General features: G+C 39.6%; 1 protein-coding gene across 2 annotated transcripts; it reads right to left on the reverse strand.

Moving 5' to 3' along the window:
* Nucleotides 1-2378: 2378 nt before the first annotated feature.
* On the reverse strand, nucleotides 2379-24184 carry mapk14b (mitogen-activated protein kinase 14b). 2 transcript variants are annotated; one of them, XM_046874927.1, is made up of 12 exons: nucleotides 23763-24184; nucleotides 19190-19319; nucleotides 16937-16995; nucleotides 12245-12356; nucleotides 9860-9889; nucleotides 9487-9534; nucleotides 9194-9308; nucleotides 8906-8977; nucleotides 7366-7445; nucleotides 5267-5345; nucleotides 5018-5191; nucleotides 2379-4379 (listed from the first exon to the last, which is right to left on the reverse strand). In XM_046874927.1, exons 1-12 carry the CDS (start codon nucleotides 23879-23881, stop codon nucleotides 4312-4314), a joined length of 1086 nt encoding a protein of 361 aa, XP_046730883.1. In that variant the 5' UTR covers nucleotides 23882-24184; the 3' UTR covers nucleotides 2379-4311. The 2 variants fall into 2 exon arrangements, with proteins under 2 accessions (XP_046730883.1, XP_046730882.1); XM_046874926.1 differs by lacking the exon at nucleotides 7366-7445 and adding an exon at nucleotides 6662-6741 and having other exon boundaries at nucleotides 23763-24183.
* Between the last annotated feature and the right edge of the window lie 1258 nt (nucleotides 24185-25442).

A 25442-nucleotide genomic window follows, 5' to 3' on the forward strand; every position in this document is an offset into this window, starting at 1 on the left:
CTGTTTAAAGTATGGACCTGCAGGCCGCTAATTCCATTTAATTCAGTACAATTTTATTTGTATAGCGCTTTGAACAATGAACATTGTCCCAAATCAGCTTTGCAGAGGTTAATAGATTGTAAAATATAAATTTCTATGTTACTACTTATAAGGTAAACCCTTAAAAGTTTATCCCGAATTAGCAAACCTATGCTAACAGTGTGCTAGATAGATAGATAGATAGATAGATAGATAGATAGATAGATAGATAGATAGATAGATAGATAGATAGATAGATAGATATCGCTCTCAGGAACTCAGTGAATTCCAATGTGGTACCATGATGGGATGCCACCTGTGCAATAAGTCCAGTCATAAAATTTACTCGCTACTAAATATGTCAACTGTTAGTGGTATTATAACAAATTGGAAGTAGCAACTCAGCCACGAAGTGTTAGACCACGTTAAATCACAGAACGGGTCAGCGAATGCTGGGACTTTCTGCAGAGTCAATAGCTTCAGACCTCCAAACTTCATGTGGTTTCGGATTAGCTCAAGAACAGTGCGTAGAGAGCTTCATGGAATGGGTTTCCATGGTCGAGCATCTGCATCCAAGCCTTATATCACCAAGTGCAATGCAAAGCATCGGATGCAGTGGTGTAACGCTACTGGACTGTAGAGCGGTGGAGACATGTTCTCTGGAGTGACGAATAACGCTTCTCTGTCTGGCTATCAGATGGACGAGTCTGGGTTTGGCGTTTGCCAGGAGAACGATACTTGTCTGACTGCATTGTGCCAAGTGTAAAGTTTGGTGGAGGAGTGATTATGATGTTGGGTTGTTTTTCAGGAGTTGGGCTTGGCCCCTTAGTTCCAGTGAAAGGGACTCTTAATGCTTCAACATACCAAGACATTTTGGACAATTCTATGCTCCCAACTTGGTGGGAACAGTTTCTGAATGATCTGTTCCTGTTCCAACATGACTGCGCACCAGTGCACAAAGCAACGTCCATAAATACATGGATAAGTGAGTTTGGTGTTAAAGAACTTGACTGACCTGCACAGAGTTCTGACCTCAACCTGATACCCACCTTTGGGATGAATTAGAGCAATGACTGCGACTATGTTTTCTTCAATGAGTCCATGCCACATGGTTGACTAATTAGAAAATTGCATGAATGTCCACATTTTCCTTTATTTGCTTTTAATTTAAATGGTTTCTATCAGTTGAAAACAGTACCTAAGCAGAGCATTACTTGTCATATGTATGTCCCTGTTTGGTCTCCTGGTGATGAGCTCATATGGGTTAAGCCTAGTGCTTTTTTCATGAGTGGTTCTATTTTTGGTTCTCTTCCTTTGATGCTATACACACTTCCTACCATTCCTGTTTTTTCCTCTTTCACAAACCTTCTTGCAGTATAAGTATATATTGCTCTCTTGGTTGGGATTTTTCCATCCATCCCAAAAAATTTTTTTCTGCCAACCCTTACTAATATTTCTGAATAGATACAGATGCGGTTTTTCTGCCTGAAAATGCTTCGAGTTTTTATCATTAGGTCTTCTCCTGCTTTATTTTTTTGACAGATGGTGCACCTTTGTGTCCCACACTTCACTTCTTTCCTCAATGATGGATTACACCAGCTAGATTCGATTTTTAGGACGCCTTAATGTGGACTTAGCACCTTGTCTGCTTGTTTCCATAGCCCATTGTTCACCCAGGACCGTACATTCTTCTTGGATGTGAGCCAGGTCTCATGTTTTCAGGTCTTATACTTCCATGTTTAGCTTTGTCCTCATCGCTTGAGTGTTCGCACTTTGTCAGGCCATTTCCTCGTAGCGACCATCTTGGCTCTATCTGCTGGAGCATTTCCTTTGCTTCTTCCTTGCTTTGTTTCACGTGTGCGTTAACGTCACCGTTCTGGTTGTTATAGTTTTGAGCCTATTTTTTACAGGTAACTTAATCAGGTTTCCTCTTAAACTTAATAACTTGACCAGTATTTGCAGTAAGTAGATATTTTTACTAAAACTGTAAAAAGTGATTTTTACTTGAAAACAAAATGTTTTAAAAGAAAATACTACAGGTGACAAATAAAAAAAAAAAACCTTAACATATTAATAGAAAGCTTAATGATTTGTGACAAAAGTGATTTGTCTTGCAGCTAGACTAGAAAGATATAGAAAAATAATAAACGTTCAATTCAGCTCTGTGGTATAATGGTAACATGAAGCTACCTGAAGGGGGCAGTATTTCCTTGATAAGCAAGCAAATTGCATTAAACCAAACTGATGCAAGAGGGGGATAGAGTTCCTTATGAACAATAACGAAACAAAAGTCCATTTCATTTCATGCATGTCCAGACAAACTCTAGCGAAACAAAGAAGCAAGAACAGGATGCTCACCGTGCTGAAAAATAATAATTTCCTTTATTAGACTAACCAGTGGTTTACAGGTTGTCAGCTGTTTGCACTGATGAATGAACCAAGTGGTGTAAAATGATTTTAAGTGCCTTTCCTTTGTATTACAAACAGACCACATGAAAGCAACACGGTTATGAAAAACCCGGTGTATGACTGACTTTTCACTTTTCTGATTATTTATTTTTTTTAACCGAATTATTGTAAACATACAAAAACAGCCTTACATTCCCTCACACATTGCTAAATCATGCTTAAAACAATATATTGCAAAATGAAATTAATATTATACATGGAAAAACACAAAATAATCTTAACAAATATTTCTAATATAATAAGTTAGATGCTGGCATGGTTTATTGTGTTTAAAAAAAAAAAAAAAAAAAAAGAAAGAAAGTCTGTGTCCCAAACCCCATTAACTGGAATATTTTAAAATCGTATGCCACTTGTATGTATGCAGGTTTGTTTAGCTTCTTCTATTTAGATCAGAAGGGTTTGGGATGTACCCACATTACTGGAGTTGGTCGTCTGTGCTACAAATGGGATCACACTCAGAATTTGGCTCAGATCGGCACAGTCTCGAGCAGCAACGAGACCTGTTCAAAATACCAGCAAATGAGAATCAGAAGTTGTGGAAGGGGAATAAACGGATCCTGATGGAGGATGATCATCATCAGAGATGTGATCATATAGAAGCAATCGGCTATGATTTCCTTAACAATTCACACAGTGTAAGTAATTCATTCGACTGACTGAGAAGAGGCCTGTTTAAATACATTGTGTAGAATGATATAAATAATAAGATATAGCACAAAAACAACAGTAGGCCAAAGAGCCACGCTGTAAGACAAGCAGTCATGTGTACAATTCATCAAAAGTTAGCGCAAAAAAAAAAACAAAAAAAACGATGCTTCTCAAAAAATGTCATATTTCTAATTATCAAAATCCTACGATCATCCTGTGTATAAGAAAGTGAAGACATTCTTCTGCTTATTCTGAGCACTACTAAAAGATGTCTTTTCTAAAGTTTGGAAGAGCAATAAACACATATTGGAAAGATTGTACCCCAAGAAAAATCATCTGCTGTCCCTGAAGATTCAGATACTGAATTAATTTTAAGCTTCAGAGATTAAAAAAAAAAAAAAAAAAAGTGTTAATGCGCTCATCCTGCAAAACCCATGTGACGTTAGGACGTCATGATTTCTCATTCACTTCAATTGAACGATTCGATTCACGACTCCTTCAACGGATAAACGAGGGCTGACGAAACTTCTTAAAAACTAATGCACCTGCATGATCACATTTATTTACAAGTGTTATTTATTTACAGCTCTAAAAACACTAATGAGTCTCATTTAAGAACGCCATTGTGACTGTACCGGCTGTCAGAGGGAACCATACTGTTGTGAATTCATCTACAGGGCCAAAAACATTGACAGATACAACTGCCAATCCCTCTTCTTAATTTAAATAATATTTCTCATGAAAATTCTACTATTGTTTTTAAAATGCTGTTTATAAAAGGCAAACAGACAGGAAGAAACATAAGCAATGACAGCAATAGAGAAAAATATTACTCAGTAATACTCTACATTCTCAGTGTCCATCGTGGAGAAGTGTGCACGTGTGTGTCTTTTTCCTCCACCTGTAAATAGTCTCTGATAATCAGGAAGCCAGGACTGAATAATAGCACAGGTACTTTAAAGGAGCAGTGTGACTACGCTGAACCACTAACAGAACCCGAAGGCCTCCAATTAGCACGGGTTTATTTGCATGACGCTAATTTAAGGAGCGTTGTTTTTTTTGCTTTGTTTTTTTGGGTCAGACTGTTCCTTTAATGTCACACTGTGCATGTGTATGATTTTCTTGATGTGATTATGAGGCAGCTTCTGTCGCCCTGGGAGGCAAGGAAGGATAGACTCATGACTCCATCTCATCTCCATCAAACATGGGTGGCTCGAAACTCAGGACTTCCTCGTACGTCAGCCCTGAGAACAGAGGGGCATTTGCTTTATTTTTATTTTTTGCTTTAACAGTGTTGCATTTCACTTTCAGGTCTACACAGTCATGTTTTAGTACATCGTCATTCTACACTACCAGCCCGAATCTACCAAATCTTGCAATCAAGGACATAAAGCTAGCTATTAAGAAGCTAAAAAAAAAAATAAATAAATAAACAGATCGCACCTGAAGTCCCTCATGATTCCGATACTTGAGTAACTTTGAGGATGAGAGATTATAAAAAGAAATAAATGAATAAATAAATTAAAAAAAAAAAAAAAGGTACTACGCTCACCCTGCAAAATCATGACGTTATGACATCATGATTTCACATTCGTTGACTGATTCAATTCGTGCCTTCTTGAATGGATAAACAACAGCTGATGGAACTTCTTAAAACTAAGGCTCCTGTGTAATCTCATTTATTTACAAGAGTAATGTTTAATTTGCAGCTCTAAAATTATTAAATGGTCTCGTTTACTGTAACTGGCTGACAGAGGGGACTATGCTTTTGAATTTATCTATGAACTTCTCCTTTTCTTTAAAACACTATTAACTGTAAACATTAGTCAAAGATCATTACAAACCTACTATCACTGATCAGTCACAGATCCAATTCACTTACTTTTCCACTCCTCAATGTCCAGCTCTCGGCTTTCGAAGCTCTGGTCGTACGGCTCGGCTTCGGGCTCATCGTCCGGGTCGTGGTACTGTGCAAAGTATGAATGGGCAAGCGCCTCGGAGGCCGTGATACGCGTATCCGTGTCCAAAACCAGCATTTTCTCCAGTAGGTCCACAGCTAAAAGAAAGCATCGTGGTGATCAGTGTTTCCTTTTGCTTCCACAAACATAACAGAAGATTAGAGTTCTAATACCTAATGGGTTGGCGCCAATGAACACATCAGCAAAGTCCCTCTTTGGCATGTGCGGCAAAGAATTGATGTAGTTTCTGGCCTGTTGAAAAGACGACAAAATTCATTTAGATGGTTTTTTATAAAAGTTAGTGTTAGCTTTAGCTACGAGTGGAAAGTAGACTTCGAATGGCAGACAAGTGTCTCCACTGGAAATGTGCTGTGAAATGATAATTTAAAGAAAAAAGATTTTTTAGGAGATAATTTAGGCTTTATTTTACACTTCTTTGCCCCATTGGAATCCACAGTGCAGACAATATTAAATGATTCTCCACTTACTATCAGCCACGCTAAGAAGATAAGCAGCATAAACAGTGCACACTAGTGTTTTATACTCAGCGTTAAAGCTAAGCTCTGGCAAATACACCACTGAAAATCTGCTAAAAACTGGGTCAGTGCCGCAACTCAGACAAAAAGCAGGCAGAAGGCGGGAAATAGAGGGGGGGATGGGGTGACTAGTGGATAAAGGATAAATCGGGATATATGTCCCTCTGAAAAACAACTTTCTGCAATAACAAAAGATCAGCACAGCATGCTAACAAGCAACAGAGCGTCTTGAGTTATGCTCGTGCGGTTAGATGTTCAAAGCAAGAACTTATCGGGAAAATTTTAACGTTTCTGACAATAAACGAAAGTCACCAGTTATCAACTTAACCGTACTGAGCAGCTATTTAAGGTTGCTGCAACCCATTGTAGCTTTACTCATGTTTGACTACCTTTTTATACATTGCAAGTCAGTACTATCAGGTAAATTATTTTATTCAAGAATATATGCAAAAATTAATAAACCCTTGGGAACCAACTAGTATTATTCTGTGCTAAATGGTTACCTCTGCTACTGTTCGGAGAGACTGTACCATCTGAAATACTTGGAAGCTATTGGAATTATTTTCATAGAATGATGGAATTCTGTACAACAAAATTCAGTGCGTTGGTAAGTAAGGGAATCAATTAGACAAACTAAATGCTGTCCATCATCCTGAAAACACCTAACAGTGAAGCATGGTGGTGGTACATCAATTTTAAAATGATCCTTGGGCTCAAACACCTAGATGATGTCATTTCATGACACATAATCCCACCTAAATGCATTTAACTCAAAGTTCCAGCACTTTAAAAAAAGTGTGGTTTATGCAACGCCCTTTGTCTTTAGCAGCCTTTGATTATTTGTTTTGTATGAAGTGTACACAAACACATATTGTGGATGTTTTACAGCTTTTCTTGAATTGGTGGTAAGATACCTTACTTTTTTTTTTTTTGCTTACCTTAATGAGCCTATAAAAAAAAAGTATCAACAGAACCACTCTGAATCGATGGACTCCGATGTGAGCCTAGAAGACAGTGGTGGTTCCTGCTTACCTCGTGGCTGGGCATCCTGTTTATTAGTGATGCTGGAGGAGTTCCAGTCAGGCGCATTATCTGCAGGAGCTGGTTTATATCTTTGGCACCCAGGTCAAGGGGCTTACAAGAGCAATGCAAGTGAGAGACTATCCTTGACAACACGAGCAGATGTACGTTTTGGTGCGTTTTCTGTTGGGCAAGAAGACCTTTTTCTTTTTCCCCCAAGCAAAAAGGGTACAAAAATGTGATGTTTGTAATGTAATGAGAGATAAACGACTGGGAGAAAGAATACAACAAGGAAGATCATAGATGTGAAAATGAACACATGAACATGAATCACCTACAGACAAATAAACATTTGGTGGAAAACAAAAACAAGGAGCTGCGACACAACACGAAACATATTGCAGATCAGCATAGCGTTTAGGATCAATCACAGCTTCAGAGCCCTAAGGCAGAGTTGTGAGTGCAGAAGATGAAACCTCACACAACAGCGATTCCATGCCCACGTGTGTCAGTACGGCAGCAACACAACCTAAGAATTATATTACCCGACTTAGGGACAACGGATTCATGCTCGAGAGAGAGGGGGGTATAGTCGATGCTGCAAAAGAACTGAAGCATAAAGCGTGGCTGGCTGGAGCTCAAGCAACACACTGGGAGTGAAACGCCAAGCCGGGAGGTAAAAGAGGAGTCACACTCAGGCATAACTGAAAACTCACAGACTCTGAAGATATTTTCATCAATAGCTCGGGCCCTGGGGTTCCGACGAGCAGCATGATAAGCTTCAATTGATCAATATCTTCAAGGAGCAACATAAAGGAAAAAAATGCAAGGATATCTATGGAAGTATTGGGTTGGGAGTTCCTTAGGGTACAAAAAACCTGAATAAATAAAAAAATTTAAAAGAAGCACACTGTACTGAAAAATAATAAACTCAAAAAAGAAACAAAGGACCTATTAACGGAAACAAGCTATATAACAATCTATATGTCATCGAGTCATATTATAATATGATGTTGGTGAACAAAGCAAGATCAAAGCCTATTAGTATCTTTGCATTGGTGGGTTAAAAATACATGAAAGCATTAGTGGGAATCCAGAGTCATCAAGTCATCAGATGTGCCCAGATGTGCATGGCAAGTAGAAGAGGTCTGGAAAAACTGAACAATAGAACAGTGGTTACGCAAGGCTGTGATCACAGGAAGCACATGGCGTGAGTAAAATTAGGGCTGAACGTAGGGCAATGTTACCAGAAGCAGGTGCTCTGAAGGAGAGGATGCGATTAACAAGGTCTGTTTGAGAGACAGAAAAAGGAAACGTGATAAAATGATAAACAGTGGCTTAAAGATGATGGATGCGGCATGCACGCAATTAGTTTCAGCACGACTCGAAAAACACACACGGCATGCAAACAAACGGTGAAAAGGAGAAGTAAGGAAGGATGGTGTTCGGACTGGCCTTGTCAACTGTATGTGCTGTTTCGAATCCATGGAAACAGCAGGTATTTCGTGGAATGAGGCTTAAGTGCATCATCCACCAATCACCAGGGTGTAACTAATGTCTTGAATTTACAAGCAGTTACATAAACACTGCACAGCACAGATGAATCAAAACAAATCCAGGCTCAAAATGAAAAGAAAAAAAAAAAACCTGGAACTGGGGGTATAGCTAGTCTCAGATCAACTACAAGCATTCTCCTGCATGGGTTGACACGCATAAAATATTTCGTATAATAAAAAAAAGCCCAGGTGCAGGTTGGGTGTGCTCTTTTTTGTGTGTGTGTATTTGTTCCAACAGCCAGATGTACATTATAAGGAGTTTAGTGCTATGTGTTGATACTCCTGGTGTGGCATGTGTGGACTGGTTTCAAGGTAAGCCTGGGAGTGTATGTACAAAAGTACAAGCAAAGTTCACAGTTGTGAAGACAAACAGGCCCAGTGAGTTGCTGCAAGGAATTATGCTTTTTTTCGAATACTCCTTCTGGGCAAAGAGGGAGTGACGGAGAGAGGGATTGGGGCAATGTTTTCAAAGCAGGCCCTTGGAACAGAGCTGCCGGCTTTAGCTAAAAGTGTTCTATAAAAGCCATTAACTGCCTGTAGAAAAATCACAGACTCCGGCTGCATTTATACAGGAGGGGAAAAAAAAAATCAAAGCCCTCATCTGTGTAAAGTGAAGTCTTGGCAGCCAAAAGATCAATTAACGCCTTACTAACAGCTTTTCCTGAAAGCAGGCAGGTTTGTTAGGGGGTGGGAAGGATACGATCAGTGCCAGGAAACAGAGTCCGTCCAGTGAGAAGCTCGGCCATGATGCAGCCCACAGACCAGATGTCCACTGCAACACAGCATAAAGACAAACACAATCATTTATACCATCAGGAATACTCAAGACATCTGCCGTGTTTGTCCCACACACACTCTGCCCGAAGTATCAATTACAGGGAGATGCATAATGACTCCCCTCCCCCCCAAATAAAGAATGGCATTAGTACCAAAATGAAACAACATTAAAAACATTTATAAAATGAACAGAATTCAGAAAGCCTGAAACCTGTCATGTTGTAGTGCATCCAGTTGAGCATGATCTCAGGAGCACGATACCATCGCGTCGCCACATATCCCGTCATCTCGTCGTCTGTATGTCTCGCCAGGCCAAAGTCCAGGATCTGAGCACAAAATGGAAGGAAATGAAACGGTCATAAAACGGCATGGACTCATCAGCACATTTAATTACATCTCATATCGCCATCTGTTAGCTGCACTATAAACGATGCTGTTGATCGCAGGTTAGTGGTTATACAACAAACAATAAGTAAAGCGTTCCGAGATAACATCCCTCCTGACCTTAAGCTCACAGTCTTCATTCACGGCTAGGTTACTGGGCTTCAGGTCCTGCAGAAGAATAAAAAAAATATATTATTGAAACAGTGTGTAATTGCTATACTTATGGATCATAAAACCTTGTTTACAGATTCAGTGGTGCCAGAAGCACTTCCCCAACGAGCCACGGCACGGGCGGTAATAAAATCGCTGCTCCAAAATAACGACAAAAGCCAAAAAGGCCCCGTGTACATGAAGTGAATATTACACAGCATGCAGTTCTCAGAGAACAACCAGTGCTTTTTAATGGTTATCTCAAAAGAAAAACAAGACAAGGAAAAAAGATGAGGTGAAAAAAAAAATTAAATAATAAATAAATAAAGAAGTGTTCACTTACTCTGTGGATGATGTCTGCTGAATGAATGTACTAAAAGGAGAAAAAGACAATGAGTTTCTGAGAACATTAAAGTTCTCTGCTAAGAAGTAAAAATAATAAGTAAAAAATGTCACGCTTACTTTACCCTCAGATTAATAAATCATTTGTTAGGGAGATGACAAATACACAAGATATACAAAACAATACATGCCAATGTTTTGAATGTGTATTAAAAATAAATGGGTGCTGTCTGGATCACACTAGATGTGTCTACACGTTATCTTCTTAAATCAGGAATTTTTTTCCCCCTGGTTTTAGCCAACACATAGACTAAACAATAACCTGGCACTGGTCTTTGATCTTCATTCAAAAACAGAAATGCACCATGACGTGTCACCAAGGTTGAATTAAAACTCATTTCAGATACAATCTATGTCCCGAAGGTCAAACTCTGTGCTGTATAATACATACAACTTATTTCAGTTACCAGTGCATATACACCAAATGCCCTCTGACTACAATTACTGCCGAGCAAGCAGAGCTTGTTTTTGCAATATTTCAGAATTTAATTTCGAAGAAGACAATATAACAAAACATCAGAGGAATCACAGCCTCGGCGAGTTCTATATTAGGATCCGAGTGAACTTTTGTGCTGAAGTGAATTAGCCCCTGCCCCAGATAAGTGCTGGCTTATGGCTGTTCACAGGAAACCCCTTTTTGCACTAGTAAAACTTATATATTCTTCAATGCATGAAGTATATGGGTATAATTAGGATTAGAAAAATTAAAGCTAAAGATGCAGCATGCAGAACAATATGCCTTGCACTATTAAAAACACACACTGAACCATTGTTGGAAACTACTTTCAATAAGACAAGCTAAAGCCTGCTTTGAAAGTTGCTAAATTACATCAGGTACTAATTAGCATATCCGTGAGGTCAGTGGATAGTATTTGCATTCTGCCAGCACTTTACTTCGGTTTGCTTCTCTCCTAAACTCTATGCTCACATACTGCATTTTAGTACTGGCGAATTACCAATAAAGCTGTTCTCATTTACATACTTCCTGTTGTCAGACAATGGAACGAGTATGAAATAGCGACTAAAACTATTTATTAAAACTACATGCTAAAAGCACTCACTTCCTAGCTATTTTCCAGCTGATGCTTTTAAAATCCTGATTTTGGTCTTACAAAATCAACATACACACAAGTTAATTACACACTTTGGTTTCTCCCATATTCACAAAACAGTACTGCTTGTGGGGGAGTGCTTGAGAATCTGCTCTTTGTAATGTAGTTAAAGTTTTGTCCAAAAAGAGAGCATGAAACTGGTTAACTAAACTCTGGACTCCTAAATAACTCTTCAGTTACATCCAAAAAGTGTATTGTTTCCCATACTGGTTAATTTTTCCTACATATTTCCAATTCTAGCAAGCTAGATATCCAAAAACTTAAACAAGGTATGTTTAGGAATCAAAACATTCTTATACTCATTACATAGAATTAAATTTTCTGAAAACCTCTTATTTACAGCTGATAATAGACGAGGTCTGTTAGATCTTTATCTAAATGCAGTCAGGTTAATATAGTTTTGTATTTGGAAAACACTACAAAAATGAGCTTGTCTGACACCACATAAATAATAAGTTTGCTACAGTGTTTTAAAAACAGGAAGGCCCTCATAAATGAGCTACAGGTTGCTAGCAAACAACAGTCCACCTACAAGCTACGTAAACCATCTGTCAACGTACAACCTTTAGAACAATTAAATTAGCCCTTCACATATTGAGTGTAAATAAAAGTGTTGGACCAAAAAAAAAAAGTCAAATCATGAGTATAACAAACAACTTCAAGAGCTAGCTAAAGATTTTATTTTATATTATTGATCGTAAGGCCTCCTCTGCATACTAGGTGTAGATATGCAAGGTTTTTAAGTACAATAAACATTGACCGCTTAATCCAAACATGAAACATTACCTCAGAAAATAAACACCTATAATGCAGAGATTATCAAAACTATTCCTGGAGTTCCCTCACTGTAAAATCTGAATCCTATACAGAAACTGTTTCCATCAAGCTAGTTAATGACAAAATGATATACAGTTCCATAGCTATGCTAGCTAGAACACGAAAACAAAACGAACAAACATGCTAGACATCAAGAAAGTTTTTAACCAGCAAAGCTTACGGTAGCAAGAGAATTCATGATTTTAATGTTTTTTTGTTTAATAGTTTTAAAACACTTGTAACCAGTGTAAAGTTTGCAAACAGTTTAATTACGTAAATGAAACTGTGTTGCTTGTTATTTATATTAGCTTCTCTTGAAAGTTTAAGATGCATGACATGCAAAGGGATTACACTACTGCACTACTACCACAAAGAAGAATAAAGAAAAAGAAACTGACCTTTAGGCCACGCAAAATTTGATAAATAAGGAACTGCACATGGTCGTCTGTTAGCTTCTGGCATTTGACGATGTTATTGAGGTCAGCGCCCATTAGATGAGTCACCAGGTACCTGGGATTCAAGAGAAACCACACTGAGTCAATAACAGACCGATGACACGTATTAAACAGTTAATAACAGGTAAGAACGGTGACTTCATCACCTTTTTTACATTCAAATGACTTAATTTCAGGGTTTGAGCTGTGGTTTGCGGCAATTGCATAATGGTACATTTGACAAAAAGTCACTCAACATGACTTTGCCCATTATGAAAAAGCCAGATCTGAGAAATATCACAATTTTTCCTGCAATATGATCATTGTGTTCCAGGTGCGCTAGACGAGGCAAAATGCTCAACTCAGTGTGCAACAATAACGCATTGGTTTGCAGCATGATGTTCCTTCACTCATATTGGGAACTGTTCGATAATAGCTTCATGTTTTTGGAAATTCTCTGTGACTTATCTATAGTGCCAGCCTTTTTAATACATATAGCAAGAATTGAGCAAACGTTGATAAGATTCCGAGAAAAAATCAAATTCTTCTTCTGTCATGCGCAGAAGACCTCTGAATCCGGCTCTATTGAGGATCTATGTTGTGGGAGAGTGAGAGAAAAATGTACACAGAATAAGAATAATGAATTAGCATTTCATAGACAAACAGTTGTAAGAGCAAAAAGTACAAAAAAAAAAAAAATCGGCACAACTGTTCAACTACACCTACAGTTCTCTGCAGAAAAGACAAGCTGCAAGTGTCACACTAATTAAAATGTACTATACATCCTTAGTGCTTCCTGTAGTTCTTTCTTGTTGTAGAAAGTAGTGCAAAATCCCAAACAATGGCTATTTTTGCAAGAAAGATTCTTTTTCACATCAGGCATGCATTGTCTGGGATTAGACCAAGTGACATTGTGTACTATGTGATCATCTCGTGCAGTAGCTACACCACTAGATCGTCAAAACAACAAATTTCTAGTGATCAAAAACATGTGGTAGGGCACTTTCTCAGTGACGGACTTGTTTTTAGAACACTTCTACAAATAGCTCCAAGGAAGGCAGGCCATGGGAGTGATCGACACAAAGCCGAGCGTATCAGCGGCAGTGCGGGGACGTGTTTGGCCGCCTGCCAAAGGGGTGCCAGGAGCGTTTGTCCTGTGATAAGAATCATAAGAACCAGTTCCAGAGTAGTGTTACAAATGCTGAGCTTTAACCTAAACAAGTAAGATCTGCTTTCCAGCTCAAAGAGTCACTGCAAAAATTGTGCAAACACACACACACACACACACACACACACACACACACACACACAGCAACATTGTTTTCTAAGGGGCTGCTGTCCGGCCTGCAGAGTGCGCAAACACACTCGTGTCCACACAATATGAAGGTCTTTCTAAATTAAGCTCTGGACGCTTTGCCCCTCTTGGAGTATTCTTAACTCTGTCTCCATGGTATTACACTCATGCAGGCGGAAGAGTGCGAAAGGAAAGGTCCAGCGTGATGGCGTGCGCGTGCATGCATGTGCTTGTGCGTGTGCGTTCTTGCATTTAAGAAGCGAACATGTGTCTATTCACTGCACAGCCAGACCCGACTCCACAGTGTGGCTCTTGTCTCTTATTATGGGTGTGTGTGTGTGTGTGGTCATGGTGTCAAATACCCTTCATCCTAGTGAACTGCAAGCATAAAGGACAAACTGCTCTGGATCTGTACTGGTTATAACAGAAAGTAGAATGTGTGCGTGTGTGTGTGTGTGTGCACTGAAAAAATTAAATTAAATTAAATAAACAAACACACACACACACACACACAAAAAAAAAAAAAAAACCTGAACAAACTTTCAAGTTTCTGGCATTTAAATCTGGCAAAGAAACATCCACAGTACAAGCAAATAAGATCATTATCTATAAAAATAGTAAACCATCCTAAGTGCACTGAGGAAATTCCCAATGAATTCCCACGTAGGAGTTTCCCATAGTCGCTGCCAGGAATTTTTCCCACCGTCCCAAAAGACGGCAGTGCTAAGCTTTAGGGGGAACATGTCTTTTTTTAAAAAAAAGCATGCCTTTTTTAGAAAGCAGTCGGCTCGTAGCGCTCCACATTCAACAGGAGCTGGTCAATTGTGGTTTCCATATTGTTCACTATCCACCAGATGGGCTGGTATTTGACCCCAAATTTAGAACTGTGTGAAATATTTGTGGGTTTTCCAGTGCATTAAAATACTTAGAAAGTTGTTCAATTTGACAGGTTTTATCATTCATACATCATTCAAGTTTTAATTCAAGCGGCATGCTGAGCCTTTTTTCTTTGTAGCCTTCTTCCAGCTCATAACTACGAAATGAAAGTAAAACAAAATGCCATCATGCAGAATCAAGCAGCTGATACAAGACCTATTTATATCTGTATTTGTAAAATACAGTTCATTTTTAACCGGAATAATAATGGCTGACACTAGGCTGTAATCCAAACAAAGTTTGATACGCAAAGAATAAAAAGAATGTTGTAATGTGCATATGTAAGATCAATTCAAATAAATAAAATATATTTCTTCCTCCTCTTCTGATTCGAACGTTGTTTAAATCAAGCGACGTGTTGAGCTGAGCCTCGAGCCTCTTTCATGCTTTAACAAGTGAATTTAATGTTAATGACAAAGCAAGGGTGTTATTAACACAACACAGAGTTGAGGCAGCGATTTACTGGCTACAAAGTGTGTCTATAAAAACAGAGGCGATTATTTTCTTTTAGAAAAGCATGAATTATTCTTAAAACCAGAGTCATCAATATTCATAAAGAAGCCCCCCCGATGGCCATTAACATTCTCTCAGTTTGATTCTTACCACAAAGAGAAAACCAATCAAAACAGAAACACATTCCGTCACTTTCGTAGTACGCTGTTGTTAAAAGAACGGAAATCTGCCGAGTCATAATTTGAGCTCGTGGAAGCACGAGCTAAAGCACTTGCCCGCAAGACCTACTGACGTGCCCCCTTGCTGCCACCCTGAGAGAACTGTGCCATCCTGTTAGTGAGTATAAAACCTCTGAACATTCGGATGATCTAAAAAAACAGACTTTATCCCGAGGATTGTGAAGAGTTTTGTGATTCAGGAAGTAATTAAGGAATTTTACTCGCCCCTGTGCTCAGTGATGAATCATTAACGTACTACAAGTTTTCATTTCTAAATCCATGCATCATCTTAAACTGCAAACAGTATGCATAAATCTGTGATTTGGGTTACTTCCTGTAGTCAATCACTGAGTTATTCCAATAAATCCCTTGTCTGGTGCAAATGAAGACTGTGGTATTGATTGGTGCATGAAAATAGGGAATGTTTTTGTAGAAACTACACAAGATTACACATTCTGCCACGTTGCTAGCCCCCTGTGCATACTTTCACAACATCTGCATTTCAAAAAATGTGCTAGCACAGTGAAGCAACATAAGGGGAAATCCTCACAAAGAGCAAAAAAGTGACTAGAAACTGAGACAATCTTCTTGTCCTGCATTCTGAACCCTGTTGAGCAACAGTGATCTGCACTGCTCTTGTATAATACTTATGGTACCTTGAATGAAATAAGGTAGTCAAGTATGATTATTATCAATATTGTCTTATTGTCATCTCATACTTCAATGTCTGATGAGGTCTGTCCACCTGTCTGTCCCTAATTCCCTCTTTTCTTTCTCTCCCTCTCGCTGACGCACGTTTTCTGTGCATCAGGTTTAGAAAGCTGCAGGTTAGTGCATGTTCAAACACTATGCATAAAGAGGCGAAGGCCTGTTGCCATAGGAACTGTGGCTATTCCCAGCACGTGTGTGCTCTAATCTCTTCAGACGGTCACACTGCTCTCAAACACACACACACACACACACACACACACACACACACACACACACACACACACACACACACACACACACACACACAGAGTTCTGATTGAAACAGTGAAGGGGTTTGTGCATATTGTCAACAAGCACATGAAAGTGCTGCTAGTGCATTTTTCACAGTTGCATTAAATGTGTCTCTGTGTGTGTGTGTGTGTGTGTGTGTGTGTGTGTGTGTGTGTGTGTGTGTGTCATAAGCTCCCTGTTGACCATGCATGAAAAGACAGATACGCACTTGCTAAAAAGAGCAATAGCCAATCGGGAAGCGATATCCTATCATGTGCAATTCGTCTCCACACCAAAACGGACCTCCTCTCACCGTTCTGCCTGGTAACCAGCCCCCAAACACACGGGCACGTTCCATTCAACCTGCTTTCACACTGCCTTCTGCCTCGAGTCTGATTCTGCAGCATGCACAAGGCTACTTTGTCAGTTGTGAAAATTTCCCACACTCCAAGCTCTAACAAAAGAGTGAAATGCAGAACGTGTGCATAAGATTGCACATGTGACAGAAAAAGATAAACGGCTGACCTAAAAAAAAAGCGTTTGCCCAGCTCAGGATGTGGAGCGTGCTCCATAGTAGTGCCTTTCAGCCGACACCACCGCCGCCCCCCCTCTATCTCTTATTTAATTTTTTTTTTTTATTAAAAACCTAAATGTTACACCATGCAAAATGCATCAAAGAGACACTTCTGTCTGATTGATCTGCACAACTGCAAGAGAGGCTGATGAAAGCAAGGTGGTAACACAAAAGAAAAAACAAAACAACCATTTACTCACACATCTGTAAATTCCTCAAGAGTGGTGGCAGGAGTGAACACATCCAACAGGCCAATCACCTGCAAAGAAACGCAAGAAAGATTAGTCTGCATGCAGCAGTGTGTTTAGGAAGCAGATGCTGGAACAAACAAATTCTCATACAAGGGCACAACTGAAATTTACATTTAGGAACAATCGTGTTTTTTCAAGCCTTAGAATCCCAGCTTTAAATCAGCACTTTTAATCCTGTAATTTAAGTGCTCAGTGCGAAAGTTTGTACAAAATCATTCTTTTAACCAAAGAATGTGTGGGAGAGTCGTCCAATAATAAATCATTAATGAGGACGAAAAAAAAAACAAAAAAAACAACAGACTTAATAAACTACCTGTAAAAGAAAAATATTCCGATTTCTGCACCTGCCTCCAACTTCTATTCTCGGAGCAGCTGTTCAGTTTTATTATCCACCATTATGGGTCACCTGATTAATGGACAGCCGAGACACCGGGCTTTTTCGTGTGTCTAAAACCAATCTCTTGACTGTGTGAGTATCCAGAGGCAGCAAACTGTCAGAACATTAATTAGATATGTTATACAGCTAGGTGTGTTCCTGACTAATTTAAACAGGGCTTCAATAGGCACATTCCCATCTGTTCAGCACCTTTTATCAGATGAACAGGTGTTCACACCTGGTCTGAATAGGCCTGAGAAGTTAGGGGGCACCATTCTAAAAGTGCAACTACTTTATCTGTGTTGTTTGAACCAATGTGGCGCAAACACTTTTCTTGAATATAGTCCGACCCCCTCGATTGTGCCACAGCCACTCCTGGACTCTTATGGACCAAATGCTCTTAATCTCCTGAAAATAGGGTGAAACCTTAGCTGCTTGAAAGTCCACCCCCTTTTTTACGATCTCTTGCTGAGCAGCTTCTGAGATCACCCTGGTTACTGCAGCTGTGATACATCGTCACATGAATAAGTCGCCCATGCTTTTCTGGGATTGGCACGAGTGGGAACCCCTCTCCATGCACCCTGTGACTGTCTGAATCACAAAGCTGCTCCATAATGACAAATCTGCTCGGGTTACACTAGAACATCGAGCAGCAGTCAGGTCATGGGTGAATTAGTTGCCAGCCATTACAGCAGTGATAAGAATGAGGGTTTTTTTTCCTTTTCTTTTTTTTTTTTTTTTTAAAGCAAGCTTAGTGATTTTTAAGCTAATATCAAAAAGCTGATATGGGCAAAATAAAAGGCAGGATGTGTCAGAGTGTAAAAGTGTGCGTGCGTGCGCGTGTGTGTGTGAGTGGCTGAGGCCCACCACAGTGTCTCACCCACGCAATGACACCAACCCTAATGGTTAAAAGAAAAAGCTTGTTTTTATAAATGCAAGCACACAAGCCAAGCAGCACTCAGGAAGAGCGTCGGTACCCGTTACTGGCTGAAAGCCTGATTTTATGCATCACTGTTTCTTCTTTTAATCTCTTTCATACTTCACCTTTCTGTCATTCCTGTGTAGATAATGCTCTTACGCAGACTACTGAAGAAAAGTCCCGAATGCCACAATGCAAATCTAGATCGCTTGCAAGATAATGGCTAAAGTAGATTACACCAAAACTGCTGCTGAATTCTCCAAGGTGTTGATTCATTTGCTGTAACAGCAGCTCTAGTGTCAATAGCTCTGCTTTTCGCAAACTTTCTAAAACAACATCTTACACAAACTATCGTGTACGCTGGGTGATGTTGATAATATCTTCCATGTTGAGGATTATTTATTTGATTTAGTCTCCAGTGTTAGTCAGAAGTAAATCTGTAACTGAATTTGAGATTCACAAAAAAACCCTGCAAATGGTTCTATAATCCAAACAAAATTAGTGCAAAAAAATTACACAATAAACCGTGAAATTATGAGTGTAGCTCAGGATTTTCTGGTTTTCCCCATCAAGCCACAGATCTATTTAATTCGACAACATGCTACTGTATAATTATTAAGCAATCTGTAATGTGTTCTTGCTAACTTTGATATTCACACTCACAATCTGCAAAACACGAGATAGCGATCGATAGTTTTGCATAAGAAATGCACACTAAGAAGAAGACACAGCGTCTTTAAACGGAGGATGTTTGTGTTTAGCTGGTTTTGTGGGTGTGGTTAAAGAAGACAACACTCAGATGGCGATCGAAGTTAAGTAAAAGATCACTCGGATCATCGTGGTATTTTAAACTCTGGCTGTGTGTAAAGTGTGTAGTTGTGTAATTGTGGCGTGAAGTTGAACTCACGTTCTCGTGCTTCATGTGCTTGAGCAGCCGCAGCTCTCTGTAGGTGCGCTTGGCGTGGATGATGGACTGGAAAGGTCGCGACAGCTTCTTCACAGCGACCTTCAGGCCCGTCTTTACGTCATACGCCGAGCTACAGAGGAGAACACAATAATCACCGGCCTTATCGGTCACAAATCAGGACGAGCAAACAATTTATTGGGCGCCCTGAGGACTAAGCCATTATTCGGGACGGGTAAAATATGATTAGGCATTACTAATAGTCAGAATTTACTAAAATTTCCTGCTAAGGACAGGGGTTAGTGGAGAACATTTAGAAAGATCCTTCAGCAATTAAGGTGAGATCGGAATCCTAAATCAGGTCATTTTAAAGCATCTAAAATTCTATCTAGATTAATTCCTTCCTGTCTAAATACAGGTAGTCGTCGACATATAACCTATGCAACTTACGACCTTTGACTTTACGACCACAATCGCTAGCAGCAGCGTACGACAGTGCGTACCAGCTTCCGGCATCATTTCACAGTACTGTACATATAGCCTACTATACTTACGTAAGTCGACGACTACCTTTAAGTAGCCGAAAGGTTAAATCAAACTAGCTTGCGTTTTCACAGGAATTTACAAATTTCATTTGATTAATCATACTTGCAAGCATTTACACAACCAACAAGCTGAAATGTAGTAGAACACCCAAATATATGTGTTAGCTTAGTTAGCTAGCAAGCTTGCTTAACCCACATAAATACATTGTTATTGAAAACAGGGAAATGTACGCCAGAAACAATTTTAATATTGAACAAGCCACTGATGCAATGCGAACAAAGCTGGGCAAATATTCAATAGGGTGGCTGGATTAAATTAGGGGGAGAAGCTAAGTAAAAGGGGCATTTGGCCATATTTTCTCGTTATTTTGGCTAAAGACCAGACGTTTTAGTCAGATTTTGAAAGGCATTTCAAATCTGTGGGAAAACACCATCCTGACGATCCGTTTAACCTCAAAGCACAGATTTTACAAGGACTTTTTGTACTTTATTGTACAGATCAGTCAGAAGCATCAAAAGTTCTCTCAGAAAATAAGATACTATAACTAATGTATTTAACATGTCACCATTTACATCTGGTCTCAGCCGCTAATAGAATAACCCTGAGCTCCACCACAGTGTGAAACTTTACTTCAGAACTTGTCAGTGGTCAGAAAACTGCTGAAGTGGCAGATGCAAAAGTGGCAGAAGTGCAAGGACGAGTTGCTTATATGGGATATGTAATAGAAATAGTGAACATGGCCCTATTTTAGGGAGTTGCAGTTAAAGTACTGAGAAACAAAAAGTACTGGGATTAGTTTGGGCTACTCAGAATTAGAAAAAGTTCACCTTTAAACAAATTACATATTGGTCTATTTTAATGGTCTGGGCACTTTCGAGCTCTGACGTCTACCATTCATGTGAATTTCCTTTACTGAGGAATGATTATTCTTGTTAATTGTTTGTGGAATCCATACAAAAGCCGTTCGTGTGTGATCTTATGTGTGAACAATGGCTTGACGGCTACAATAGCACTTTGCTCCGGCGTGCTCTGAAATGGGAGTCAATAAAGATTCCAGGAAGCGAATCTAGGCCAAGCTTGTACAGATGGACGAGACAAAAAGGTACAGGCACCATTAGCAGTCCCCAAAGAATGCAGTGCACCATACGGTCACTCATGCTGATAAACTTATTCGAACGGCTACAAGAGAAAGTGTTGGAGACTTCAGGATTATTTCATTGCAGCAGCAATTCTGGGCGCATTATAGTAATGCACTCGTTTCAATACTTAATGGTTTTAGTGTCAACTTTCACAGGGACATTTCTGAGGGGGGAGTCGGGGTATTAAGGGCGGTGAAGGAATGCTTATAGTTGCCAATGAAAGTGGTAACAGGTAGTGACACAACATCACGATGACAACATCAAAGGAAGACTCAGATGTTGTGCAACAGTAAAATGTATATACACTGTGGTAAAAAGGGGAATGACATGCTTCATGATGTGCCAATATTGGCTTCGGCTTCACATGAAAAAAATCTGCTTAATATCGGACCACTTTGCACCACACCTTTGTTAGTTATGTTCCTGGAACAGCAAGCCCCGAAATGTTTTATTCTTTCCATACACACAAACATTTTTCAGGAAGTAATGCATCACTGATCACATGATCAACATAAATACAGCAAGGGTGTTGATTCCAACCTAACTCATTCCAAAAGCGTTTCTATTTATTTGAATAGTAAAAGAGAAATCTTTGTGCGCCCGCAGAGTCAGCAATGTCTTATTTTGCTGCCCCTGCCATCCTCTTTACACCTTATATAAGAGTAAATGTGACTCAGCCTCGCTGCTCAGCCGAAATCCCACTCAAACACACTTAGTTAAAAGCATGAGCGTGTGCGCTGAACACAAGCCTGCGCTGTTAAAACATCGCCCGAAGATTTTTATTAGTTAGACATGCCAGGCATATGACATATACCATCTGTGCACAAACGGCTTGGAAACTGTGACTCAGGTTAAAGATTGTGAAACTTGGGAAACCACCAGGGCTGGAGGGACAGCTCCCATTTCCTTATCTAGGCACAGGAGACAAAGAGGTCAGGAACATGCTATCTGTGTAGTACCAGTCAATTAAACTATGTGACCAATGCAAATGAAGGGCTTGTTCCAGCTTCTGTCAAGATTGTTGCAGCAAATGAGAGGGACTTTGCACATTAGACCATTCAGCTCACAACAAGATGCAAAAAAAAAAGTATGACTAAACTCCTAGTGTACTCCAGAGACCAACAAGCTAAGAAAGAACAAAGTCTAAAAAAAAATCCCCTGATGTTCCTGCGAACGACAGCACACATACAGCCAGATGGCTTGGCCCCTGAACACGAGTAGCATTAATGCCGAATTTCCTGCCTGCTGGTGCCAGATCCAGAAAGACTGTGGTTAAGTGAGAACAAACAGTCAGCACTGAAAAATGCTCAAAGAAAGTGATTCGCACACTGCGAATAAACTGCGCTACTTGTTTTGTTTGTGCAAGATGTTTTCGGTTCAACCCAGATTTGTGAACACACCTGTACCTGGGCCCACATCTCCTACGCCTGCGCTCGGAAAACATTCCAAAAGTTTCACGCCATCCAGGAAGTGAAAAGCGTGTCATGGCACACTTTGCTCTCTACGCATGCTTGATCACAAAAGGTTCTGAGAGGAACTACCTACAACAGCACACAATTTTCCTTTTCAGCTCGTCTGGGGAAAAGAAAAAAAAAAAAAAAAAAAAAAAAAACACATGCAAACAAAACCACACCTTTGCCCACCGAATGAGAACACAAGAGCAGATGATGCTTAAAAAAAAAGTCCCCCAGGGGTTTACACAAAGTACCATATATTTTGCAGGTGGCTTCGTAAAGACTATAAAACTCGAGCAAGTGAAAGAACCAAACCATGAACACAGTCATAGAGACCAGTCCACCAAGCTGGCATTTATATAGCAGAGCACAGTGATCTATTTATGCTCCAAGTCGAGCGCGCTGGAACAAGACGCTCTTGCATTTCTAATCCCAGCCTGATACTTTGGATGGGTGGAACACAAGAGATTCCTAATATCTGAACATAAACCTTGCGGTCCAGCTCCACACAGGAGCTACATTGTAACACAAACTTTTTTCCACACTCCAAAGACCAATAAACGATCCAAACCCCTGCTGCTCACACATGCAGAATGTGCCTTTAAGCAGCAATATGTGGTTTTTAAATCCATCTCTGGCTTCTGAGGAGATTTACAGAATCGATATACACACCAAAAAAATAACCTGAGCCTTCAAATATGATTGGGGGACGAGGCATATATATTTTGCACAAATCGCAAGGAAATAAACACCCCAAACACAAATGCACAATCCAAAAGCAATTTGCCATTACAACTAGGACTCTGATGAATTTCTATGAGATTTCGAAATGAAATAAAAATCTGCATTCATGCAAACACCCACAGATGATATTTCCATCTGATGATTACAGATTCTGCAGGTCACAGGTCAGGGATAACAGATACTTCTCTATCACAAAGTTTTTTTGCCTGGTAATATATCACACACCTCCCTAATGGGATGGAAGCCCCCATCCAGCATGAGTCACTAAAGCAGCATTGAGGAGACCACCTAATCCTGGAAGTGTGAGTCAGAGGCACGCCGGGTGACATCATCCTGTCCACCAAGAAAACTACAGAGCATGTGTCTTACCACCATGCCCACCAAATGGCACACAAACCTGGACTTTTTTTTTTTATGGGTTCACACTATAACTTGTGCATGTTCTCCAAACATAACAGATATAACATGAAAACAGGAGATCAACAGATTCCTGGGGACAGGCATGCACAATAAAAAGAGTGAAGATCAATATGTTGCATGCATGTTCAAATATCTCGGAGATTTTCGTAAAAGCCCCAGTTTTGGTTTATGCACAAGATCTAGGAACTTTTCAGCAAACGTGCACGCGCAACCAAGGGTTAGTGGTGCAAAGCTCGAGCACCGAAGGAAAAAATAACCAGATGTAATACCCACCACACGGATCCATAAGCGCCCGAACCGACCGGAGCGAGGTTCTGGTACCTCTCAGGCACCTCCCAGATGGTTTTATTAAGCTCCTGTCGGTAGAAAACGGGTCTCTGCTTCTGGGACATTCCTGCCGATCCTCGGCCCCCCTTCCTGCCCCAACAGCGCGAGCTCAGTCCGGCTGAAAAACTTCTGCTCCTTCTCTCCAAAGGAAACGAAAGCTCCAGAAAAACAAAAACAACAAACAAAACCGTCCGAAAAGCAACCTCAGTGCATGGATCTGCAGGTGCAGTTTGAGGTCGCGCGCATACACGCGTACACACGTACACACACACACTCACACTCTCTCTCTCTCTCTCTCTCTCTCTCTCGCAATCTTTTGCGCTCGCGCCGCCAAGTTGCTGCGCGTGTGTTCTCGGACTGAGCTGCTCGCTCTAGGAGAATTATTTTACCTCATTCCGTGCCGCGTTCAATAAGCTGCACCAAACCACGTGTTCATAACCGTTTTCAACAGTTCTGTTTTATTTCATGCTTTTATAGCTTGATAGATGTTACACCATGTTACACTAATCGACCTCTTAATGTATATATATATATATATATATATATATATATATATATATATATATATATATATATATAATGTGTGTGTGTATATGTATGTATGTATGTATGTATGTATATATATATATATATATATATATATATATATATATATATATATATATATATATATATATATATATATATATATATATACTTGTTAACTTTAACCTTTACAATACAATACAAAACGTATTGCTACATTTTGTTATAAATGAAATAAAAATAAGAAAATTATAAGATAAGAAAAAAGTGTTAGGTTGTAGCATATAAAATTTAATTATATAAAATGTAAAAAAAAAAAAGAGATTTTAAAGCCAACAGATTTTTAAGGCCGCCATTCAATTACCGCAGTATTTAGAAATATTAACTTGCTTTATTAATTAATGTATTTGTTTGGTTTTTTTTATTTATGTATTTTGCACAAAGCATATACTACACAAACAAATATATATATATAATTTAAAATAAAAATCTTTCAAGTGTCTTCATTCAAAGTGAACAAGCAATGCTATTTAAAAAAAATAATAAAACTTTTGTTTCCAAACATTTGTGAACACTTCGCGTTCTTGAACGCTGCACGCGTCCGCCTTGTTTGTCGTCATGGCGTGAGTGCGCACGCGATTTTCTCAGGTCTCGCGTGGATTGGGTGTGTGCGTATGAACGTGAACAGTATAGATGCTGTGCAAACAAAACGCTTCTGCACAAACTAATATGTAAAATTGCTATTAGATCACTCATGACCAACTGTGTGTGTTTTAGTGGATCCTTACACACTTTTTACTGATGAAGCAGCCCTGATTGTGTGCCTGCACCTTCTCTGATTCGTGCTTCGTCCACTTAAGTGGGGTGTGGGTGTGTGTGTGCGCGCGTGTTGCTCAGAAATTACTTCGAATTTTCATGAACTACTGCATGGCATTTGTTTGCCATCGGTGTTTTCCTCGCATGCAGTTGCTATGCGTCACTTCCGTCTTTACCTGTCCGCCATCTTGTGGCAGATTGGTGTAATTGCATCTTATGCAATGTTTAAAAAATACTGTCACTCTACAGATACGTCATGCTGTATGAGCTGTAAATATTCTTAGT

The sequence above is a fragment of the Silurus meridionalis genome, chromosome 19 (assembly GCF_014805685.1).
Source record: "Silurus meridionalis isolate SWU-2019-XX chromosome 19, ASM1480568v1, whole genome shotgun sequence".
Taxonomy (NCBI): domain Eukaryota; kingdom Metazoa; phylum Chordata; class Actinopteri; order Siluriformes; family Siluridae; genus Silurus; species Silurus meridionalis.

Excerpts from the sequence above, each read along its gene's own strand:
- mapk14b (XM_046874927.1), bottom strand. The coding sequence starts at position 23,881 with ATGTCCCAGAAGCAGAGACCCGTTTTCTACCGACAGGAGCTTAATAAA. Across the intron at positions 9,309-9,486 it reads ATGAAGACTGTGAGCTTAAG|ATCCTGGACTTTGGCCTGGC; the intron begins GTCAGGAGGGAT and ends TTTTGTGCTCAG. Across the intron at positions 4,380-5,017 it reads GGACATTGAGGAGTGGAAAA|GGCTGACGTACGAGGAAGTC; the intron begins GTAAGTGAATTG and ends CTCTGTTCTCAG.